This window comes from Branchiostoma floridae, chromosome 15, assembly GCF_000003815.2.
Source record: "Branchiostoma floridae strain S238N-H82 chromosome 15, Bfl_VNyyK, whole genome shotgun sequence".
Taxonomy (NCBI): Eukaryota; Metazoa; Chordata; class Leptocardii; order Amphioxiformes; family Branchiostomatidae; genus Branchiostoma; species Branchiostoma floridae.
Genome location: NC_049993.1, coordinates 269321 through 288674, shown reverse-complemented (window position 1 = coordinate 288674; position 19354 = coordinate 269321). Strand labels below are relative to the sequence as shown.

The following is a 19354-nucleotide window of genomic DNA, read 5'->3' as shown; positions in this document are numbered from 1 at the left end:
CTTAAATGAAGACGCATGAAGACATACAATTAAAGCACAAATAAATTGAACAGAGACCCGATCTTTGAACAATGAATATACTCATGTATATTTATCAAGAAGTGCAGCGTATGTGACAATAGCTCTACTAACCGCAGACTCAAAACCAACGTAAACACTCCATTTCCTCCCTCACCCATTCACAAGTTTTCACATACAATCAGGTTCAGGTTCAGGTCTGGACCGGGACCTGATCCTCTGGACCTGGACCCGACCTGTACCTAAATTTCCTGTACCAGTCATGTACTGATGTAGCACAAACATACAAGCACTAAAACGTAGTAAGTGTGATACTTTCACATCGAGTATCTATATGGGTATCATGGTGAATTCATTGTTCCATCACGACAATACTTTTTCCTGTTGAGTGACCATTCTGATAAGAATCCTACTGTCTCACATTGACACTTTCACATCTCACAAAGATGAGCCTGGAGACAGCTCTCTATGATCTATCTTCACGTCTACCTTGTCCCCCGACTACCTGGAGGTCAACGTACTACAAATGTAGGTATATGTAGGGTAGGTACACACCCACATATCACACACCACATACAGAAGTACATGTACAACGTACCTGCTGGGAGCCCTGATGGTTGACTTGTGGCTTGCAATTTACCTGGAAAACAGGCAAAATGTTGTATTGAGCAAAATGATCCTTTCATCCCAGTTGTTGATAGCAATGAAGACAAAACATAGTAGTATATCAACCATTCATCCAACCGTACGGGGTCTGTTTGGATAGACAGCCGTCAAATATGGCTGGCATAAAGGGTTGACACTTCTAGTCCATACACAAGAGTGCCTAGGCATTTGCACGAACCCTATGAGATTTGCATGAATCGCTATGTGAAAATGTACGAACCTTATGAAAATCACTATGCGAAAACGTATGAACCTACATCTACATGTATATCCAATCTACATGGCCTTATTACCTGGCAGGTTGACAGATTTGAATGATTTTTGGCAAGTGTGTCTAAGCATCTGTATCTGTATCATTCTATATAGCTGGTATAACCCCCTTCGGCGCAACACACCAGCTCGATGCATATATGTCAACTAACATCTCCCCTTGATTTACAGCTGTGTAATGTGTGTACGAAGCTTACCAAAGTCAGCAATAGCCTGTGAGTATTCTTCTGATGCAGTGAACAGAATCTTAGGATTGATGCCTTTTGGGGAAAAGTTTTCCCAAGGGACAGGTGACCTCTTCTGTGGCTCCTGTCCTACAGACAGCTCAAAGGTTACACTGAAGAGGTCTGGGTACTTGTCAGCCAGGTCACAGGCATCCAGGTCATACCTGAAAGGACACATACACCACAGATACACACGTTTATTCAGCCATAGGCATTAGCTTGTACAAGTAACAATGTTGTACATGTATCAAGGCCATAATTGACAGTACAGTTTTCAGCTGCTCATGATTTTGTAAAACTTTTAAGACAAATCATTGTCAATTAAGGCACATCAATTTTACTTCTTTGTCTTACTATTTTATCTTGAGATTCAGTGAAGCAGGTTTGAAAAAAACAATAACATGATTTCCAATAAGTTATACATGTATGCATAGTACAATGTCACGTATAATGAAACATACTTCCACTACACCACATAGTAGCACTCCAAGACTGGTTGACAGTCAAACAAGAAATGTTGAACCTTAATTCCCAAAAGAAACACAACAAAACCTTCTAAAACTTGGAAAACAGATTAAACCTTTCTGCATCTGTTGGTACCAAAATATAGAAGTTTTTGGGATGATGATAGATGTCCAGAAACTCCAATGTTAACCATTTACAGTTGCTGCATTTCTCATGAGATGTCACTTTAACTTGGGAAAAATCAGTCTTACCAATACTTCTAAAATAGGTGGCCTAGATACAAGTTTGAAAAGTTTGCAGGGGGGAGGGGGCTGACATGTAATCAAGTCAAGAGAAGCCATCACTCCAGAAGATAGGAATTGTACACTCATCACAGTAGGTATCTATACGGCACTGGGGTACATATCAAGAGATAGTTTAGATAATGCCACATTATTTTAGACTGAACTGTTCCTGTGGATACATTTTAGAATCATTTCTAATTGAAACTTCTTACTTGGAAAATGTTATGGAAGAGGCTTTAGGATCAACAAAGCCTGTGTGAAACTGAACCTGGAACATCTTGATGGACGTCACCTGGAATAAAAACAACACAGTTAGGTACATGCACTATGTTCAATTTGGTACAAGTTAGAGATTACCATCTCATGTTGAGTATGCAGTAAGGATCAGTTTAAATGGAACATCAAATAGCTGTAAACTATGCATGTTGGTTAAAACATTTTAAACACTGTGTCCCCTTTGCATACACAATCATAATTTTGATGGGTTGGCGATGCTGTAAATGCAGAAAGTATTTATTAATGTTCTTGACCGCACACTTAAAACCACCACGAACATTTTCCATGGCAGTAAGAGACTACAGTGCATGGTGCTACTGCGAATTTAAAACCACCGCGAAAAGTCCCTTTTCCCGCTACCGCAAAATTAGATCCCAGTGAAATTAAGATTTGCATTTACAGTATTTTTGCCGGGATTAGGATGGGAAATATCAGAATTATTCATTTTCAGGCACTGTGCACATGTGCCAGAAAATTCACAGTGCCTCTCTGCACTGATGTTACAGTGATGATTTATTTTGTCAGGTATAGTTAATAGAATGCCCAAGAAAATATAATCAAAATCAATTTGTGCTACAAAGCAATCCACAGGGCACTGGTAAACTATTGTGTGATTTTGATACCAACAATTCATCATTACAATCAAACATTTTTGGCTACGGTGATTGGGCCAACTACGCATCCCCCTCTTGAACCTCCTACACAGGAAGTCACTGTCTCCGCAAAAATCCTCAGGATAGTCAGTCCCCACCTTTTGTTACCGGGATGACATTATTGGCCGGTCTGTCGGCTGTGCAGATGCTGTAACAGCCAGGATTAAGTCTGCTAGGAAGGGGTTCCATGAGCATCTTCACAATACAACATCCCGTTCATAAACTGTGGTCATGTCTTTAATTACTGTGTCAGAATCGTAACGTTGTATGCCTCAGAGACTTGGGCAATGTCTGCAGAAAGACTCCAGAAGGCTAGAGAGGTGTGACAATGCCATGATTGAGCATGATCAGATGGACAAGACTGTCTGAAAGAGTGCCATCTGAACAGCTTAGGTGTAGGCTAGGTTTACACAGCCTCCATGACATCTGGCATTACATCAGACTCTGCTGATATGGCCACGTGCAAAGAATGGTCAGTGACAACTGGTCAAGAAAGGTTATAACCATGAGGTCAACCTAAGAGGAGATGGGTAGACAATGTCAAGCAAGATAATCGCAAACGGAACATGTAAGAGGCCAACCCCCTTGACAGAGGCAGCTGCAGATAAGCAATCAGTCCCGAATGACATCCCGCAACATCCAAGCCCTGCAGGAACAACTGACGCTAAACTGGATAGTGAGTAAGTAAGGTAGTTAGTGTTCCCAGCATCTGTAATATTAGCACTACTTTAACCCAAGTGGGACATTACAAAACACATTGAGACATAGCAATTTGTACATTAAGTGAAGTTATTACCATCTGTGTCAACTGACCTTGCCTTGCATCTTGCCGCCGAATGTTGATCGAGCATGGTACAGCTGGACCACCACATCTCCTGTTACCAGCAGGTTCACGGGGATAACAACACGGCCATCTTCAACTGAGAAACCACTGCATGGGGGAACATCAACTTCAATCTTTCTGGTGCCATGGTTTTAAAGATACTGCCGAAGAATTATGAGGTAAATCGTTCAATCTACACTAAATGACACATCAGGCCATTCTTGAATGCAGCATGTAACAAGAATCAAAAAGGTGCTAGAAACATTTTCAGCCTAGTCTACATGTATTGCTTTTCAACTGAGTTACAGTGTCTGCAGTAAATGTCTCATCTGTTGTGAATTAATATGAACAGCCTATAATAAAGATAAGGCTGACCTCATTTTTTCATACTCCTCTGAGGTGGTGAGAATCCTGTCATCCCCAATGTACACCTCGCAGAATGGCCTACAGCCGGTTCTCTGCTTGTTGAAGAGTGGAACAGGTTTCATCACCACAGCCTTCAGCATGAGCGGCCTGCTGTGGGGAAGGACTGCGCTGTCCCCCAGCATATCACAAACATACTCAATGTACCTGCACACAGGGAAATGGACACATCGTCAACAGTCTCATCAGAGTCAACACCTTCCGTGACCACGCAGCACAGGTTATACATGTATCGGGATGCACCTCAAATAAGGCTTTCAACCTCTCCTTCAACAAGTCTATCCATACTACTGTATGTACCCGCGTCATGGACCTAGGGGGTCGCGCATAGATACTGTGTTCTGCTACCTTGAACCCTGCCCAAGTGACCACCCCTTCAAGTCAACCACCTGGTCATTACGACCCACTTGCATAATGTACATGTATTAAATTGCCACTAAGGTATTAGCAATTTCTCATTAATCATGCAAACATGTCCTTGTACATGTACATGTATCTATAGCTGATATCTAGTACATAGTATGTTCTTCTCCTTCTAAGTTGTCACTGAATATGTACAATGTACGCCCCAAATGCTGTCTGATTGACTTTGACTTTCATTAGGTTATTTTACAAGACGATCAGTATCCTGACTGCAAAGGCTGAGTTGCTTACCTCTTATGGCAAGGGCCAATGCCAGGAGGAGCCCTCCTCATACTGAACATGTAGAGAGCTGGCTCAGGGGAGGTGAACAGCTTACAGAACACCAGAAAAGCACACACAACAGTAGCTGAAGAGACTTTTCCATCCTGAAATAAAGACAAAGCAATGATACAAATAAGTGTGGGAATAAAAAATATTGCCATGGCAACAGTTTTATTGTTTTTAAGTATTATTTAATTGTTGCTGTAGGTGTGTTATATTTGTGTTCTATCCTTTTGCCTGGCTGTATGTATGAAGATTGTTTTAAGTGATGGACATTTGTAGTACATTGCTGTTAGCAAGAAAGGCGATCACTTGTGACCTATTATGAATGTTTCTCATTGATTATCAGGAGCGACTTGAGCGCAGATTCAGCGGCAGGGGGTACACATTCCACTGGACATTCTACCCACGTCACTTGTCCCAGACATAACCATACAAGACCCGGTCAAACAAACACCAACTGTTATTGAACTCACTGTACCCTTCGAAAAAAACGCCCGTAGTGCCGAGGACAGGAAACGGGCAAAATATGAGGAATTATTAAGTGAAATTGACATGCACAGCACCTACAAAGCTACTCTTGTCACTATTGAAATTGGTAGTAGGGGATGGGTTAACAGCGAGAACTGCTCGAAGTTAAAATCTCTGTGTGTTGTAAGCCACAAGGAACGCGAAGTCCGCCAGCTGAAACGCAAGTTACGAAAGTGTGCAGTATGCAGTTGGGTGGGAAAAACCTCTGGGTCTATTCTCAAGCTGCTGATCATGATAGTTGTAACCTTATATGAAATAGTGCAATATTCAAAAAGTGCAATATCATATGTTAATTTTGCCATCTTCTTGTGCAATATGTTTACAGAATTTTAAAACAGTTTGTCTTTCAGCAGTCCGATGCACACAATTGTTCTTTCTTTAATATGTCTTACCTTGCGCCCTCTGAACGTCGTAAGTCCAGAAAAAGGGCTGAGCTAGGTATTTTAATCTGTCTTTTATCTTGTATTTGTATGTCTAAGACTCAATAAAGATGATTCTGATCTCAGGTCCTCATTTGCATAAAATATATCAATTGATCATCTTCTATACCAAAATAACAATATTTTATACCAAATATTGTCTCATGAATTATGTAAATGAGACCCTAATTTGCATGACTTATGTCAGCATGTTCAACTTCACGTACATGTTGCCGCCAAATGTCACAAGAATGGAATTTACATCATTTAGCACTGTAATAACAATTTCTCATTAATTATGCAAGTTAGGTAACAATTTGCATAACTGATGCCTATCGATATCTGTATCTATATCTATATAGCCAGTATCAATGCAGCTAATAACAATCCATACACACCTACATCATAGGACATTTATGTATAAAATCCAGCACATGGACCAGTGTAGGTTAGGTGCAGGTATACCTGGACAGCACAGGTGATATTTGGAGCCCTGGTTGAGGCATTTCTACTCACCAAACAATGCAGCACACAGATGTTCCTGGGATCCTGTCTCAGCCACTGCAGCATATTCTTGCAGATTGCAAATAAGTTAGACAAGGACGGGGCACGTTTGGGTGGCCAGCCACACTCCGACACCTGAAAGTCCATGAAAAAGTCAATTCTTTCTCTTTTCTTTTTCACTCAAGTTTGCCACACCGGAAGACATTTCACAAACAAATAAAAAAATATGCCAATATCTTACATGTACATGACATTGTGTATACCATTCAGGATATGAATCAAACATTGGCCAAGAAGCCATCTTGAGATTTTCATAATTCCATGCTAGAAAAGAAAGTGACCAAACTCCATAGAAGATAAACATGTAATGTGATCAATCACATCATTTTGATGGAAATTACACAAACATTTCTACACTTATCTCAGGTCTTTTGGATGAAACCCCATCTTTAATCTTTATATCAATGATTAATAATCCAATTGTACAGGCTTGTACTTACATGTTTGTTTTTGTATAATACAATCAGTGCTGAAGGATTTTGAATTGCCCTTATTCATTAGTAGATGTTCAATGTTCCAATAATGAGACATGGTGTAAAACCTACCCTGTTGTGGAACTTGTGGTGTCTGTAGGTACGCTGTGCCAGGTTATAAACAGCATAATGCCCTGTGTGTCGGGAGTCCAGGTACAACCTCACCTCCTCCAGGTTGTTTTTGATAGTAGCTTCAATGCCCTCTGCTGGGAAAGACATAACTAGGGAACAAGATGGTTACAAAGGTGAGTCTTCATTGTTGTTTGTCCAGTCTTAGTTTACTGGTTTTCCAAATAACTGTCTTCTTGTATTTTTCTAAATATTGCAAAACTTCCATCCTTAGCATTAGAAGCCACCTTTATCAAGACCCAGCTGACATGTTGAATGCCATGGAATGCCATATGCTGACAAAACCAGCTGGTCTACAAAACTGTAAAACATAAACATGCATCAACACACAGTAGAAGATCATGAATCTGCTATTTACAGTGTACAGTCATGCCAAAATCATTGACATTTGTAGGTATACAATGTACATGTACAGTACCAGCAAGGTAAACTTTACCGTAATTACGTAATTTCGAAAACGTAAACACGGCGTAATTACGATCGTGTACACGTTTACGGTGAACACCAGATTACGGTGCCGCTAGCTCATTAACGCTAATGAGGTCGATAATGAGCAGCGTGTCCTCGCCGTAAGAACTGATTAGCGCCTGGATTTTACGACAGTATGAATAGTAAGAATGCCGGGCATCCTTCCTGTGACCGTCGTAAAGTCAACGTAACGGCGGGTACTAACCGCAGACCCGCGGTCGTGCGTCTTTAGGTTGCTAGCGGATTGCGTTCTCATTGGCAGTCCTTTTTTTGTGTATACGAAATTGTAATCTACAATGCTATTTTTATACTTTCATTACTTATATACTCTGGAATAAAAAGAATGTGGTTGGATTGTGTAATCCTTCGGAAGTTTTCTGCATTCAAAGCGGCGCAAATTTAGGTCATTGACCTCCGAAATACACAGCGTGCGTGGATGTGCGTGCGGACTTGATCTAGGAGGGAACAATAGTAAACATAATACATAGCAACTTTTGATCACAGTTTAACATATGTTAACAAATAAAGAATGTCTTACAATTTTTATTATACTGAATATTAGATAATTTTATGGAATAACTGGTGTCAAAATATTATAAGACAAGTAAACTCTACCGAGCGACGCTGGCTCTGCTGATCGGTGGGGTACTGGACTCGGCCGGCGGTCTACGACCCATGCAGCTTCTACCCGGCCCAAATCACCGGATGATTGATTTATCCAGGAGAATCTTCCATGCCCATTAATACCATGTGCAACACTAGCAAGTTTATTCTACGCCCTTGTTCCTCTGTATAAGTTACGCATTTTGGGGGGCGCCGTAGATTTGATATTTCCATGGCCATATATTTGTCATTCCCAGGCAACGCTAAATTCTCCCAAGGCACCACAAATCCTATATAAATGCATGCTTTCTTTAAAGGTTTTTATAATTGTACATTTCTTTACGAGAATATTGCAATGTAATCGTGGAATATAGCGTTTTTTTGCGCTTAGAAATGTAACATTTCAAACAAAGAAAATTTGGTTGGACGCGGTGGGCGCAAGGCATCACGGTTCAGCAAAGAAAGAATTCTGTAGCTTGACCAATCAGACCGCATATATCGGGGAACCCCAACACTAGTTTTATATTTATATACTCTTAAATGAGAAAACTGTGTATGTTGGATTGATTAGATTGTGTAATTCATCGGAAGTTTTCTGCATTCCATGCGGCGCACATTAGGTCATTGACCCCAAAATACGCAGCGTGCGTGACCACTAGGATATGTGTGAGGCACTTCTAATAGGGGACAGAAGTAAACTTTATCATTACTTGCTCTTCGGAATAGCTTTAGACAAATAAGCTGTTGGCAATGATCAGAGTACGAGTCTTTCTTGTTGAAAATTAATTGCTAACTAAGATTTTTTTCTCCAGCCGACGTGGCCACGTTGTTTGTTCATCGCGGTCTTATTTGGGCGATCTAGCCGCTCTGCCGATCTGAGACTGGATGGGACTACGCTGACTTTCAGCGCTTTGCTCACGAACACATTAAATCTTTATTTTCTGCGATCTCATTCCAAAAATGTGTAATACAAAATAGTAATGTGATCAATCAAAGAACTACAGTCGGAGAAATCTTCTGACACTGGTGAAATCGCCATTTCGGTCTTGCAAGACTGATTCAATGGTGACAAGATTAATGTATTTGCTTACGAAGACGAAGGAGGCAGTTTTCGTGTGAAGAAACAAAACTATGTGAAAACATCGTACATAATTGACTACATTAGTTTAAACCAGAACCTGGCGCAAAAGATTGAATCCATACATTTGTAAATGTACATTTTAGTATTAGTTTAGTCAAATTTGATTTCTTTTACAGATTTTAGAGATAGTTTCTCGGTAGGTATCCAGGTTTCTCCGCGGACATGTCAGATAGCTAGTGCTGTCAAAATTGATTGATTTAGTCGCCGGCGCCCGGCACATATGATACTAGATCAAAGGACCGCCGCCCTGTACAACTTGGATGTAGCGAACTTCTGTACTGGAATTCCCACGATTTAGGGGACGTTGTAATAGCAGCAGCAGCTGGGGACAATTTTATCAAAAAATGTCAAATTAACTTTTTTTTTTCAAAAGTAACTTGGCCAGCTTCCTTTGAATATGTAGCAACATCTAACAACCGTTATGGAATATCTAAGTTGCCATTTTGTTTACTTCAATGAACTTTAGAATCACCCCATGAGAGACGTTTTCCCCCTATTATAATAGACTGTTCCAATACTAGTTCTCGGAGTTTTTGCAGCCGGACGACGCAAGTTTTCGGTGCTAGATGTGATGTAACATTGTGGTGAGAGTCTTGGTCGAGTATTTTTTAGAGAGTCGGAAAACACCGCCACAAAAGTTGTTAATCGAGAAGTTGTTAAACAAGAGTTTTGTTAATCGAGTCGTAAATTTTCATTCAAACTGTACTTGACTCAAGTATGACCAATTAGGAATTTGGCACAAAGCAATATCGCCGGCTCAAGGCAGGACGGGGGCGGGGTGGTCATGATGTAGTATTCCCACTACAAATGGATCGCTACGTGCGAAGTTCTCAAGGAGTACAAATAGATCTGTGGACTATTTCAGACATGTATGGTTCGCATGAATGGACGATTTGTATGTATAATAAATTGACTACGTATATATATATATATATATGCATGTAATATGAATAAAGGATGTTGTGTCTGGTCATAAGTTACTACTAGTATTTCTAGATAATTTGATTATTAATTAGACGGCATTAGCTACTTGTCTAGGCTAGGAATTTTGCTTTTTTTCCTTGAAACACTGCTGCTCGTCGAGGGGGCAACTCGGCATGAACACCTACCTGTTCCTGAGGGAGCTCTTGGGTCGGAACATCGCCGTCGGACGTTACTGGTCGTCGGGCAGTCGACCAGGGCATACTTCATCCATACTCCAGGTCATACTTTCAATCTTATGTGTTTTAATGTATTTGTTAATTGTATTTTGTCTGTTCAAAGTTGTGTTTGCAAAACTAACTAACCGTACCTGTTCAAAGTTGTGTTGCCGTAAGTAAGTTACTAACATTGCTTTTACTTCTACCATGTACTACTAGTTACACATCGTTAGCTATATTTCTATACCAGAATAAAGTGATTCGGGTTTCCATCCGTTAGCTTCCTTAGAACAATGATGGTCGTCGAGGGTGCAGCTCCACCAACAAGACCTACCTGTTCTTGACGGAGCTCTTGAGACGGAACATCACTGACGGCCGCTGCTGGTCGTCGGACTGTCGACCGACGAAACCAATACAGGGCACTTTTAACCTTATGTGTTTTTAATGTTTTTATTATTTTAATCGTATTTTGTTCAAAGTTCTGTTGGTGTAACTAACTAACCGTACCTGTTCAAAGTTGTGTTGCCGTTTACAACTAACATTACATTTACTTCTGCTATGTATTTAGACATAGACATATTAGATATATTTCTAAGCCAGAATAAAGGAATTCGAGTTTCCATCCGTTAGCTTCCTTGGCATAATGATGATCGTCGAGGGTGCAGCTCCGCCAACACGACCTACCTGTTCCTGACGGAGCTCTTGAGACGGAACATCGCTGACGGCCGCTCCTGGTCGCCTTGCAGCGATCCTAGAGTCTTACGTCCTGGTTTAACAACTGACATCGATATGAGGCAACAACTATCATGATCTCTTAATTTTAAAATGTTAATATAAAAAATGGCATTAAAGAACTCATCGTCCATATATTTCAGAAATTGTGTATTTCCGATTCATACTGAAAGAACTTTTGAGAGGGGGTTGCACGAATGAGCCCCCAAACAAAAACAAACTCGCTTGTAAAAAAAATATCGCTGTTAACAGTGGTGACCTTCTATCCCAATTTTAAATTTTGTTTATTGATTTCATCATCTACAACTGTACTGTAGTTGCGAACTTCCCAGAATTACCAGTGAGAAACTTTAAAGCACATATAGAGAACACTGAAGACAGCCCGCAACCCGTCTCTAGACTCATGTGTAATGAGTTGCTGATAATATACAACAACACATATACACTACATCACATGTAACCTTTACAACCTGGAAGGTAAGTTTATACCACATCTTCCATCATTATTCTGATGCTACCCGATCAACCATCATCTACTCCAATTGTTGGAAATACGGTAGGTACATCGCTATGTGTATGTGCTAGTGTATTAAGAAAGTCCATGCTTTTGTCATCTTGAGTTGCGGTTGTACCATATACCTATTTGCCATATACCAGTATAAATCGCAACTGAATGTGTCTAACAAATAGAACAAATCGTCGATACGAGCAAGGACGTTATATAAAATGATACGAGAAATATCTACACGCTTTGTGTTGAACTTTACCATGTGGGTTCACGATATGCGCGCGCGATACATCTCGTTCCAAAATATTAAAAATACATTCATCGGCACTAGCAGATTAAACCAAGAAAAAATTCAAACACGACGGAAAAACAAGCTCCGTGCTGATTGTTGTAACAATGAATGAATGAAGACCTTTGTTGCACACTTTTGCCACGCCGGGCTATCAAGTACAGTACATACGGGCCTGCGTTCTTGAACATGCCGTCAAAGACCGCTACACCACTCAAAGAAGCCGTGCCTCGGCCACATGTGTCAATCAAATTGAGCGGCGCGGTGGGAGAGCCCGGTCGGGCGGGTCAGACCCATTTTGCTACAATTCTACCGGTATCTGAACGTTTAATAAACGCATTCACACACACCGAACATCTATTGATTTCGATTTCAACAATGCAAGCCTCATATTTCCGCTTAAACACCAAAGTTTGACAACATTTCCCACTTTCTAAACACCACACAAAACTGTATACACGGCCGTGACGTCGTAATTACGGCGTGTACACGCCGGCTGCATGTGTCATACCAAGGAGCTTTTATCAGCTCCTTGGTCATACCGAGGAGAAAATTGTCTCACTATAACATCTTTGGGAATTTTTTAATAGGTAGCGAGGACGTAGTAGCTCTAAAATAGTTGCACCATTCCAGATATGTATTTGTCGAACGCTAATGGTGCAAAGATATTCCTATCAAAATTCGACGGTGGTTTTCTGCGAGCGCTAGCGGATGTTCCCGATCGCTGATCACGCCCGGCGTCAATATCAAAGCTTGCCGGTGACTTGTGTAAACCAGTTGCGTTATATTTTCGGCAAACAGGCGTTTTTAAAAATTTTTATTTTGACGTTGTATCTGGCTCCGTATTAATTGCATACACGTATTTTTCTCTTGGAGAAATACTTTCCATTAATACAAGAGAACATGGTTATGGGGATCGTTCTGCTGTGCAGTCAAGATTTTGTTAGGAAAATCGCCCAAGATCGGCTCGCGATTTACTTTAAAAAAACAGCCTAGTTACGCTACGCATGCGGCGGTTCCCGCCCTACGGGTCAGGTGCCGCTAAATTTCTGCCGCAAATCAGGCAGTTTGATTAATAATTAATGATGTTCTCATGAATATTCCGTGTACACGGTGTTCAAAACATGAATATTCTGAATATTTTCGCCCGGTTTCCACGTGATACCGCCCCGTAAATACGGCCGTAATTACGATCGTATTTACGGCGTGTTCACGATTACGCACACCGTAATTTACGGTAAAGTTTACCATGATGGTACTGTACATGTAGGTAGAAAATACTAGAGTATTACTTCACCTGAATAGATTTACTCTTACTTCTTGACTTACTTTCTAACTCAAATTGTGTTCTTCATACCAAAGGTGAAAAGTATGGAACAAGAGAGGCCAACATTTTTATCTTTCATTTGAGATCCTCTGAAAAACATTTGGCTCTCTATAACTATAAGGTACCAAATAAACATTTTGACAACTGTTCATTGAATTTCATGTTTTTGTCATCAGTAAAGATCACAGGTTACTTCAAATTGTTTAAGTACAGGTATACATTGTTTAAGTACAGGTATACATGCATGTACTTAAACCTCCGTACCTATTATATACAGACTACAATAATTACATGCAGAACCTTACCTATAAGTCTAGATGTGACATAGGTCAAATCCATGTCAGTCCTTGTGTAGCTGTAAAAATTAATGTGTCAGATGGTTACAATACAATCATGGAGGATGGCAACCACTCCCTCAGCTGATGAAACAGCAAGGAAGCTGCCCTAGCTACATTTTGTCTATGCCAGTTACATGTATATGCCCTACATGTACAAAGGACTGAAAGGACAAATAAGTCCTTATATCAATGGACAAACAAGAGGAATATGTCAAGAATACAGCTCGTTAGAGAGAGAACACTGGCTACAATACCAATAGTGAGTGACATGTAAGAAGCAACAAGATAAGGGAACCCATGTTCCCTTTCTACACTACTTGAATGGAGACTTATTCGTAGGGGCATTTCACTCCAGAAGTGTTATTTTCTGATAGATGATATTTTGGGGGATACAATTTATTACAAATGCACCCGATGTTTTGTGAAATTATCTCGTCTGTCTTTTCGACAATAATCCTTTTCTGAATCCAAGTACCCCAAGAAGGACCAGCTTCTAATGTACTGCACTGTATGATTTTGTTTGCAAAGCTGACTTCTGTCACAGTTTGTCGCTAATGATAGTTGGGATAAGCTTTACAAAGCAGTCAAGTGACTATGACACATTTATAATAGGGAGATACAAGAAAAGTTTGAAGACTATCTCATCTTGGGATACAGAGATCTGGGCACTTTAGTATTAAGATGTTGCAAGTACATGTAGGTCAACATCGAACAAAGCTCAAATTGTCAACTCACTCGTTCTCATGGAAATGTCGAAAATGGCATTTTTTGGTCGAAAAATAAAACGGCTTTATTTTCAGTAAAAACTATGTGGCTCTTTAGGAAAATTCCTCTTCTAACCATAGCCACAAAATGGCAACTTATCATTTTCAATCCCATTGGTACTGAAGGATGCATTACAGGGCAGGTAACAAACGTTTGTTACAACTGTAGATTTTACCATGTTTTCTTCGAAAGGACTCACCTTATTGACTACATCATTTAGGTATAAGTGGACGTCCCTAGGAACATTTAATAAGTGGGCAGCTTTTTTACACCAGGTCAAATAGAAAGCTTAGACAGCATCGAACAATGGTAACGTTTATTACAGTTATTTCTGTACAACATTTTGTTAAGCAAGGTGGGATACAAATGGCAGTCAACAATCCTTTCTTCTTTCTTTAGAAAGCCAGAAAAACTGTACAGCGTCAAAAAAAAAGGTCATTTTTAGTCTTATACGTGGATAATATAACAGTGGCAACCATTGTATTCATGGTGGTAACGTTTGTTACCGAATCTGGCGACAGGCATAAACCACCTCACACAGCCTCCAAGATCAGTGACAGTAGCGATCTGACGTGATCTGGCAGAGGGCCTGGTCAGTTGGTTTCACCTACCGAACAATCATTCTGGGAACTGAACTGTTACATTTTTGGCTACTATTTGAATCCTTCGTTTCTTCTCAGGCGACAGCCATTTTTTAGGGGCTGAAATCCCACCCGTCGCTATAATTATAATCTTCTAAACCATCAATCAATACGAATGTTGTTGTGCATCTTTTGTAAAACATTACAGGGGTTATGGAAAAATGAAGGAACCAGTGATGTTGTCCATAATTTGCTCCATATCAAGGCGTAAAGTCAGGCGACAGCATTTCGACATTTAAATGAGAAGGAGTTACGTTATGATAAAGTCATGATAAGACTTACCTAGCCATGGACTGCATGACCTTGCTTGATGTGTCCTTCAGGTTCTTCAGGAAACTCCCTGCCCCACCCTTCATCTTGTCCAATAGAGCATTTCCTGATGCACCTTCCAAATCCCCATGGCTGCTGTGAGTTGGAGAGTCTGAGAATTGGAGGCAAAAATTCATCATTTATCATTATAAGTCAAACCTACCTGATTGTTTCGGAGTGTGTGTCAACAGGCATTCCAGCAATATCAGGAGTCCAAAACAAGAGTTCTCAGACCTCATACCTCCATGAAATATTCCATTTTGTTTTTAATTTAAAATGGTGTCATTAACTATGTAAATAAGGATGTAAGTGTATGTTAATCCTAAAGTAAACAAACTGCCTACCAGGGTCCAATTCCAGGTCAACTAAAATGTAGACCACATCAGTCCATATCAAAAAGGGGTGTTCGCATTTCCAGACAGAAATCTTAAGAACCTCCTGATGGAGGGATTAGGGCCCCTACACAGTGTAGGGTCTCATCAAACAACATGGGAAGCTTTTTTGTTGTTTTCTAACAAATGCAACTGAAAAAAAATGTAAATTTGGCCCTTAAAATGCAGGAAGGATTATTTCTGAGTTATACATTTAAACATTTTCAGGGGGGGATGCCTCCATATCCCCCTAGATTACTCATACGTGCACCACTAGCCAGGTGCTAACATGCCCCCTACTCTGTGGACAAGTCCTGGTGAGAACACTCTGAACTGTACAATGTATACTTGTGATTACCCAAACTTTTTGCTTGACCCTCTTCAGGCTTTCTGTCTAAGTCTTGGGGTGGTCTTGTCTCAGCGAGCTAGAAAGTAAAAATGAAATATTGCTGATGAAAGTGAGGAAAACCATGATTCCAACATGAATAACACAGTCTACTGTACTTAAGGTTCATTTTCAAGGATATGTGCAAAATAGTGATTTTACATGTAGGTCCCAAAATTAATCAGCTCATTTCTCAGCCAATTACCTAGTTGTTAAGGAAAATTCCTCTATTAATGATAGCCTAAAAATAACAACCTATTTTTTTATCCATTAGTTATGTATTACAGGCAAGTAACAAAAGTAAACGGTACCGTAATGATTGTTACAATAGTACACTTTACCCTTTTTTCTTCAAAATGATTTACAGTTCTGGCTATATCACAGGTATGAGAGGACATTTAAAAAGTGGACAAGACCGGGTTAAATAGACAATGCAGAGGGCATCGAACAATGGTAGCATTTGTTACCTGAAGTTTGTACAATACTTTGTCAAGCAATAAATCTCTAGAAAGCCAGAGAAACTATAAAGCATCAGAAAAATAACCATTTCTAGTCTTGTACATCACAACCATATTATCAATTTGGCAACAGGCATAAACCACTTTACACAGCCTCCAAGATTAGTGAAGGGAGCGATCTGATGTGATCTGTCAGAGGGCCTGGGTAGTTGCTTTTGTTCGACAGGAACAAGCACTGTGGGAACTGAATTGTTACGTTTTTTGGCTACTATTTGAATTCTTTGTACCTTCCCAGCCAACAGCCATTTTGTTACGGGGTTGAATCCCACCCGCAGCTATAATTTCTTACGATCCATCATTCAACACAATTGTTGTGGTGCATCTTTTGTAAAACATTCTAGGTGTTGAGGGAAAATGATGGAAGCTGTGGCGCTGCCTGTAGTTTGCTCAATATCAAGTTGTGAAGGATGGCGACAGCATTTTGCACATTCCAATGAAAACAAGCTTCTTGTCAGGGTTTGTTGAGGTCTACATGTACCTGCAGGGGAGACTTGGGGTTGACGTTGCGAGCAATAGCAATCTCCTGCAGCCTTTCCACTAATGTACTGATGTCTGGTCTTTCCATAGGACTGGTCTTTAACATCATGTCTGAAAAATAAGTACCACAAAGTGACTTTCCATGGTTTCAAACTGTTCACTGCATATGATTTTTAAAAAACTTACATCACATCTTTGTATTCCATCAATTGTCCTGTTCGTTTCTTCTATTACAAACAACCTTTCTCCAAGCGACAGCAGTGGATCGTTCATTCCTTGACAAAGACTGGTCGAAAATTTGGGTGAGTCCAATTTTTGTGATGGAAATTACAGTTAAACTGCAGGTAGTTCTATAAAAACAGTACCCATGTAGCAGTTGAACCCCCTTCATGGAGGTAAATGTAAAGTAGAAGAGCACAATAGGATTAAACTGTAAAGATGCCACCAGGAAACAGCAACTTGCAGTAAAACATTCAATATAGACAACTAGTCTTCTACAATGTCATAAACTTCAGCATGAGAATCAAATGCTTTGATAGGCTACAGGAATTCAGTTTTAAAAGTTCGAAATGCTATTAAAGCATCTTAATCTTGTATTGTTTCAATTTCAAATTTTGCCACTTCAAACATGGTACTGGCAAAAAAATGTCTGACTCTGGCAGAACATAGCCAGTTTGTCTCTTTGGAACAATAAATATTGTAAACAGTTTTCTTTATATATTTTTCTAATGCAGGTATCATCAGATACTGGACAAGAGACAATGAACTCACCTATCAATCCATGGAAGACAGTGTATTTGACATCCGTCTCAGGAATGGAATATTTGGCATTTAGAATGCGCAATTTAGCAGAGTCTTCAAACGGGTGTTGACCATAGCACAGTAAATATAGGACACAGCCCAGTGCCTATAACAGAGACAAACATAACATTGGTGTGATTACCTGCACAATAACATCTGTAAGGTGTTGTTACCTACATGTACAAAACCTACAATGTCACGTATACATTAAAATATGTAATATATGTTGTGGCTCTAGTATGCACTTTGTGCACCTAAAATTAGAACTATGCACATTTTCTACATTTCTGTAGTGTTAAAGGCGGTATAGATCCTATGGCACATTAATAGTTGTTGTTCATCCACACTAGTGCTAGAACATGTAGTGCTACATGTATAAAACATATTATTGACATTAAGAGTGTCCAAAAATTAGAACCTTTAAATTTCTTACTTTTGTGCAAATTAGTCATCGAGGATGTTTAAAATATATAGTAAAATCAGTCCTTACTGCTGGATACAAATCTTATTAGACATTTCAAGCAGCATCCACTGTTTTTTATTAGTAATAGAAAATAAAAATATACGAACTTACAGAAAAAGAATACTTCTTATTGTTCTAAATAAACAAAACAGGTAGCAGCCAAGGTGTTCTAAAGGTTTTTAGATAAACAAAAAGGTAACTACTCAAGTGTCTAAATAAACAAAAAGGTAACTGACAAGAGTTCTGTAACAAATTCTAATAAAGTAAAAAAATAAATAAATAAATATACATTATCAATTATTTCAAAACATACATGTTGTACCTTATGAGAGTCAAGACTAAGACAATGACATAATAAAGGGTGCAGAAGAGATATACATGTATGTACATGTACGAACCCAGATGTCTACTCTGTCATTGATGGGGTAGTTTTGATACAGGTCCAACATCTCTGGAGTACGGTACATGGGTGTAGTGTTTCTTGTAAGCTGGAACAGTTGAGAGGAACATATAAATTGTGTACTTGCACATGGTCATTCATTGTGCTACAGTTTCATCCATTGAGACTGACTATAAAATGAAAAGATACTTATATATATATATATATTAAGCACAATATAGTTAGCATGTACATGCTTAATATAATACTTACTAGATGTATACAAATATGCCAACAAATCAATCAACAAAACATTAGGCAGCTATTCCACATGTGCATGTGCATCCAAGGCTTTGCCCCATGTCATTGGTTAGCTACTCATCATCAGTTTGAAATCATCTCAATTTTGAAGTCTTGTTTAAGTTAAAGAATATTGATACATGTACATAAAGCAAAAGTGATGACTGCCACATAGCTAATGACATGATGATAAAGTCAGTCATGAACCAAATTCATGCCCAAACAATTGGATGCTTAGTGTAGAAGTATCCCAATTGCTATAAAAGGGAATACAAAATGTAGAAAAGGGTCAGACAGCGCCATGTTGTAAAGAATCTGACATGTCAGCTGATTCTCATATGGCCAAGCCAGACAATATGGCACATGTTTTGAGTTACTGTTTTACTAAGGCCTAGGAAAAAAATGTTTTGTTTCCTGTTTCAGTCCTGAAAAAATTAGGGTCGGTAGGTAGGGATTATCTTTCTTTTTTTTCTTTTTTTTTAATAAAGACTTTGGTCC

General features: G+C 39.4%; 1 protein-coding gene across 1 annotated transcript in view; it reads right to left on the bottom strand.

Annotated features, from left to right (window-relative positions):
• LOC118432516 (cyclin-G-associated kinase-like) overlaps window positions 1-19354 on the bottom strand; it is a 41269-nt gene that overhangs the window by 10494 nt on the left and 11421 nt on the right. Inside the window, exons 7-20 of the mRNA XM_035844125.1 lie at window positions 18576-18665; window positions 17685-17820; window positions 16915-17024; window positions 15892-15958; window positions 15136-15274; window positions 13415-13464; window positions 6846-6994; window positions 6253-6375; window positions 4757-4890; window positions 4055-4249; window positions 3670-3787; window positions 2140-2219; window positions 1152-1342; window positions 617-658 (exon numbers count right to left, since the gene is read on the bottom strand). Of these exons, the coding sequence (XP_035700018.1) occupies window positions 617-658; window positions 1152-1342; window positions 2140-2219; window positions 3670-3787; window positions 4055-4249; window positions 4757-4890; window positions 6253-6375; window positions 6846-6994; window positions 13415-13464; window positions 15136-15274; window positions 15892-15958; window positions 16915-17024; window positions 17685-17820; window positions 18576-18665 (1624 nt within the window). The remainder of the gene's footprint in view (window positions 1-616; window positions 659-1151; window positions 1343-2139; window positions 2220-3669; window positions 3788-4054; window positions 4250-4756; window positions 4891-6252; window positions 6376-6845; window positions 6995-13414; window positions 13465-15135; window positions 15275-15891; window positions 15959-16914; window positions 17025-17684; window positions 17821-18575; window positions 18666-19354) is intronic.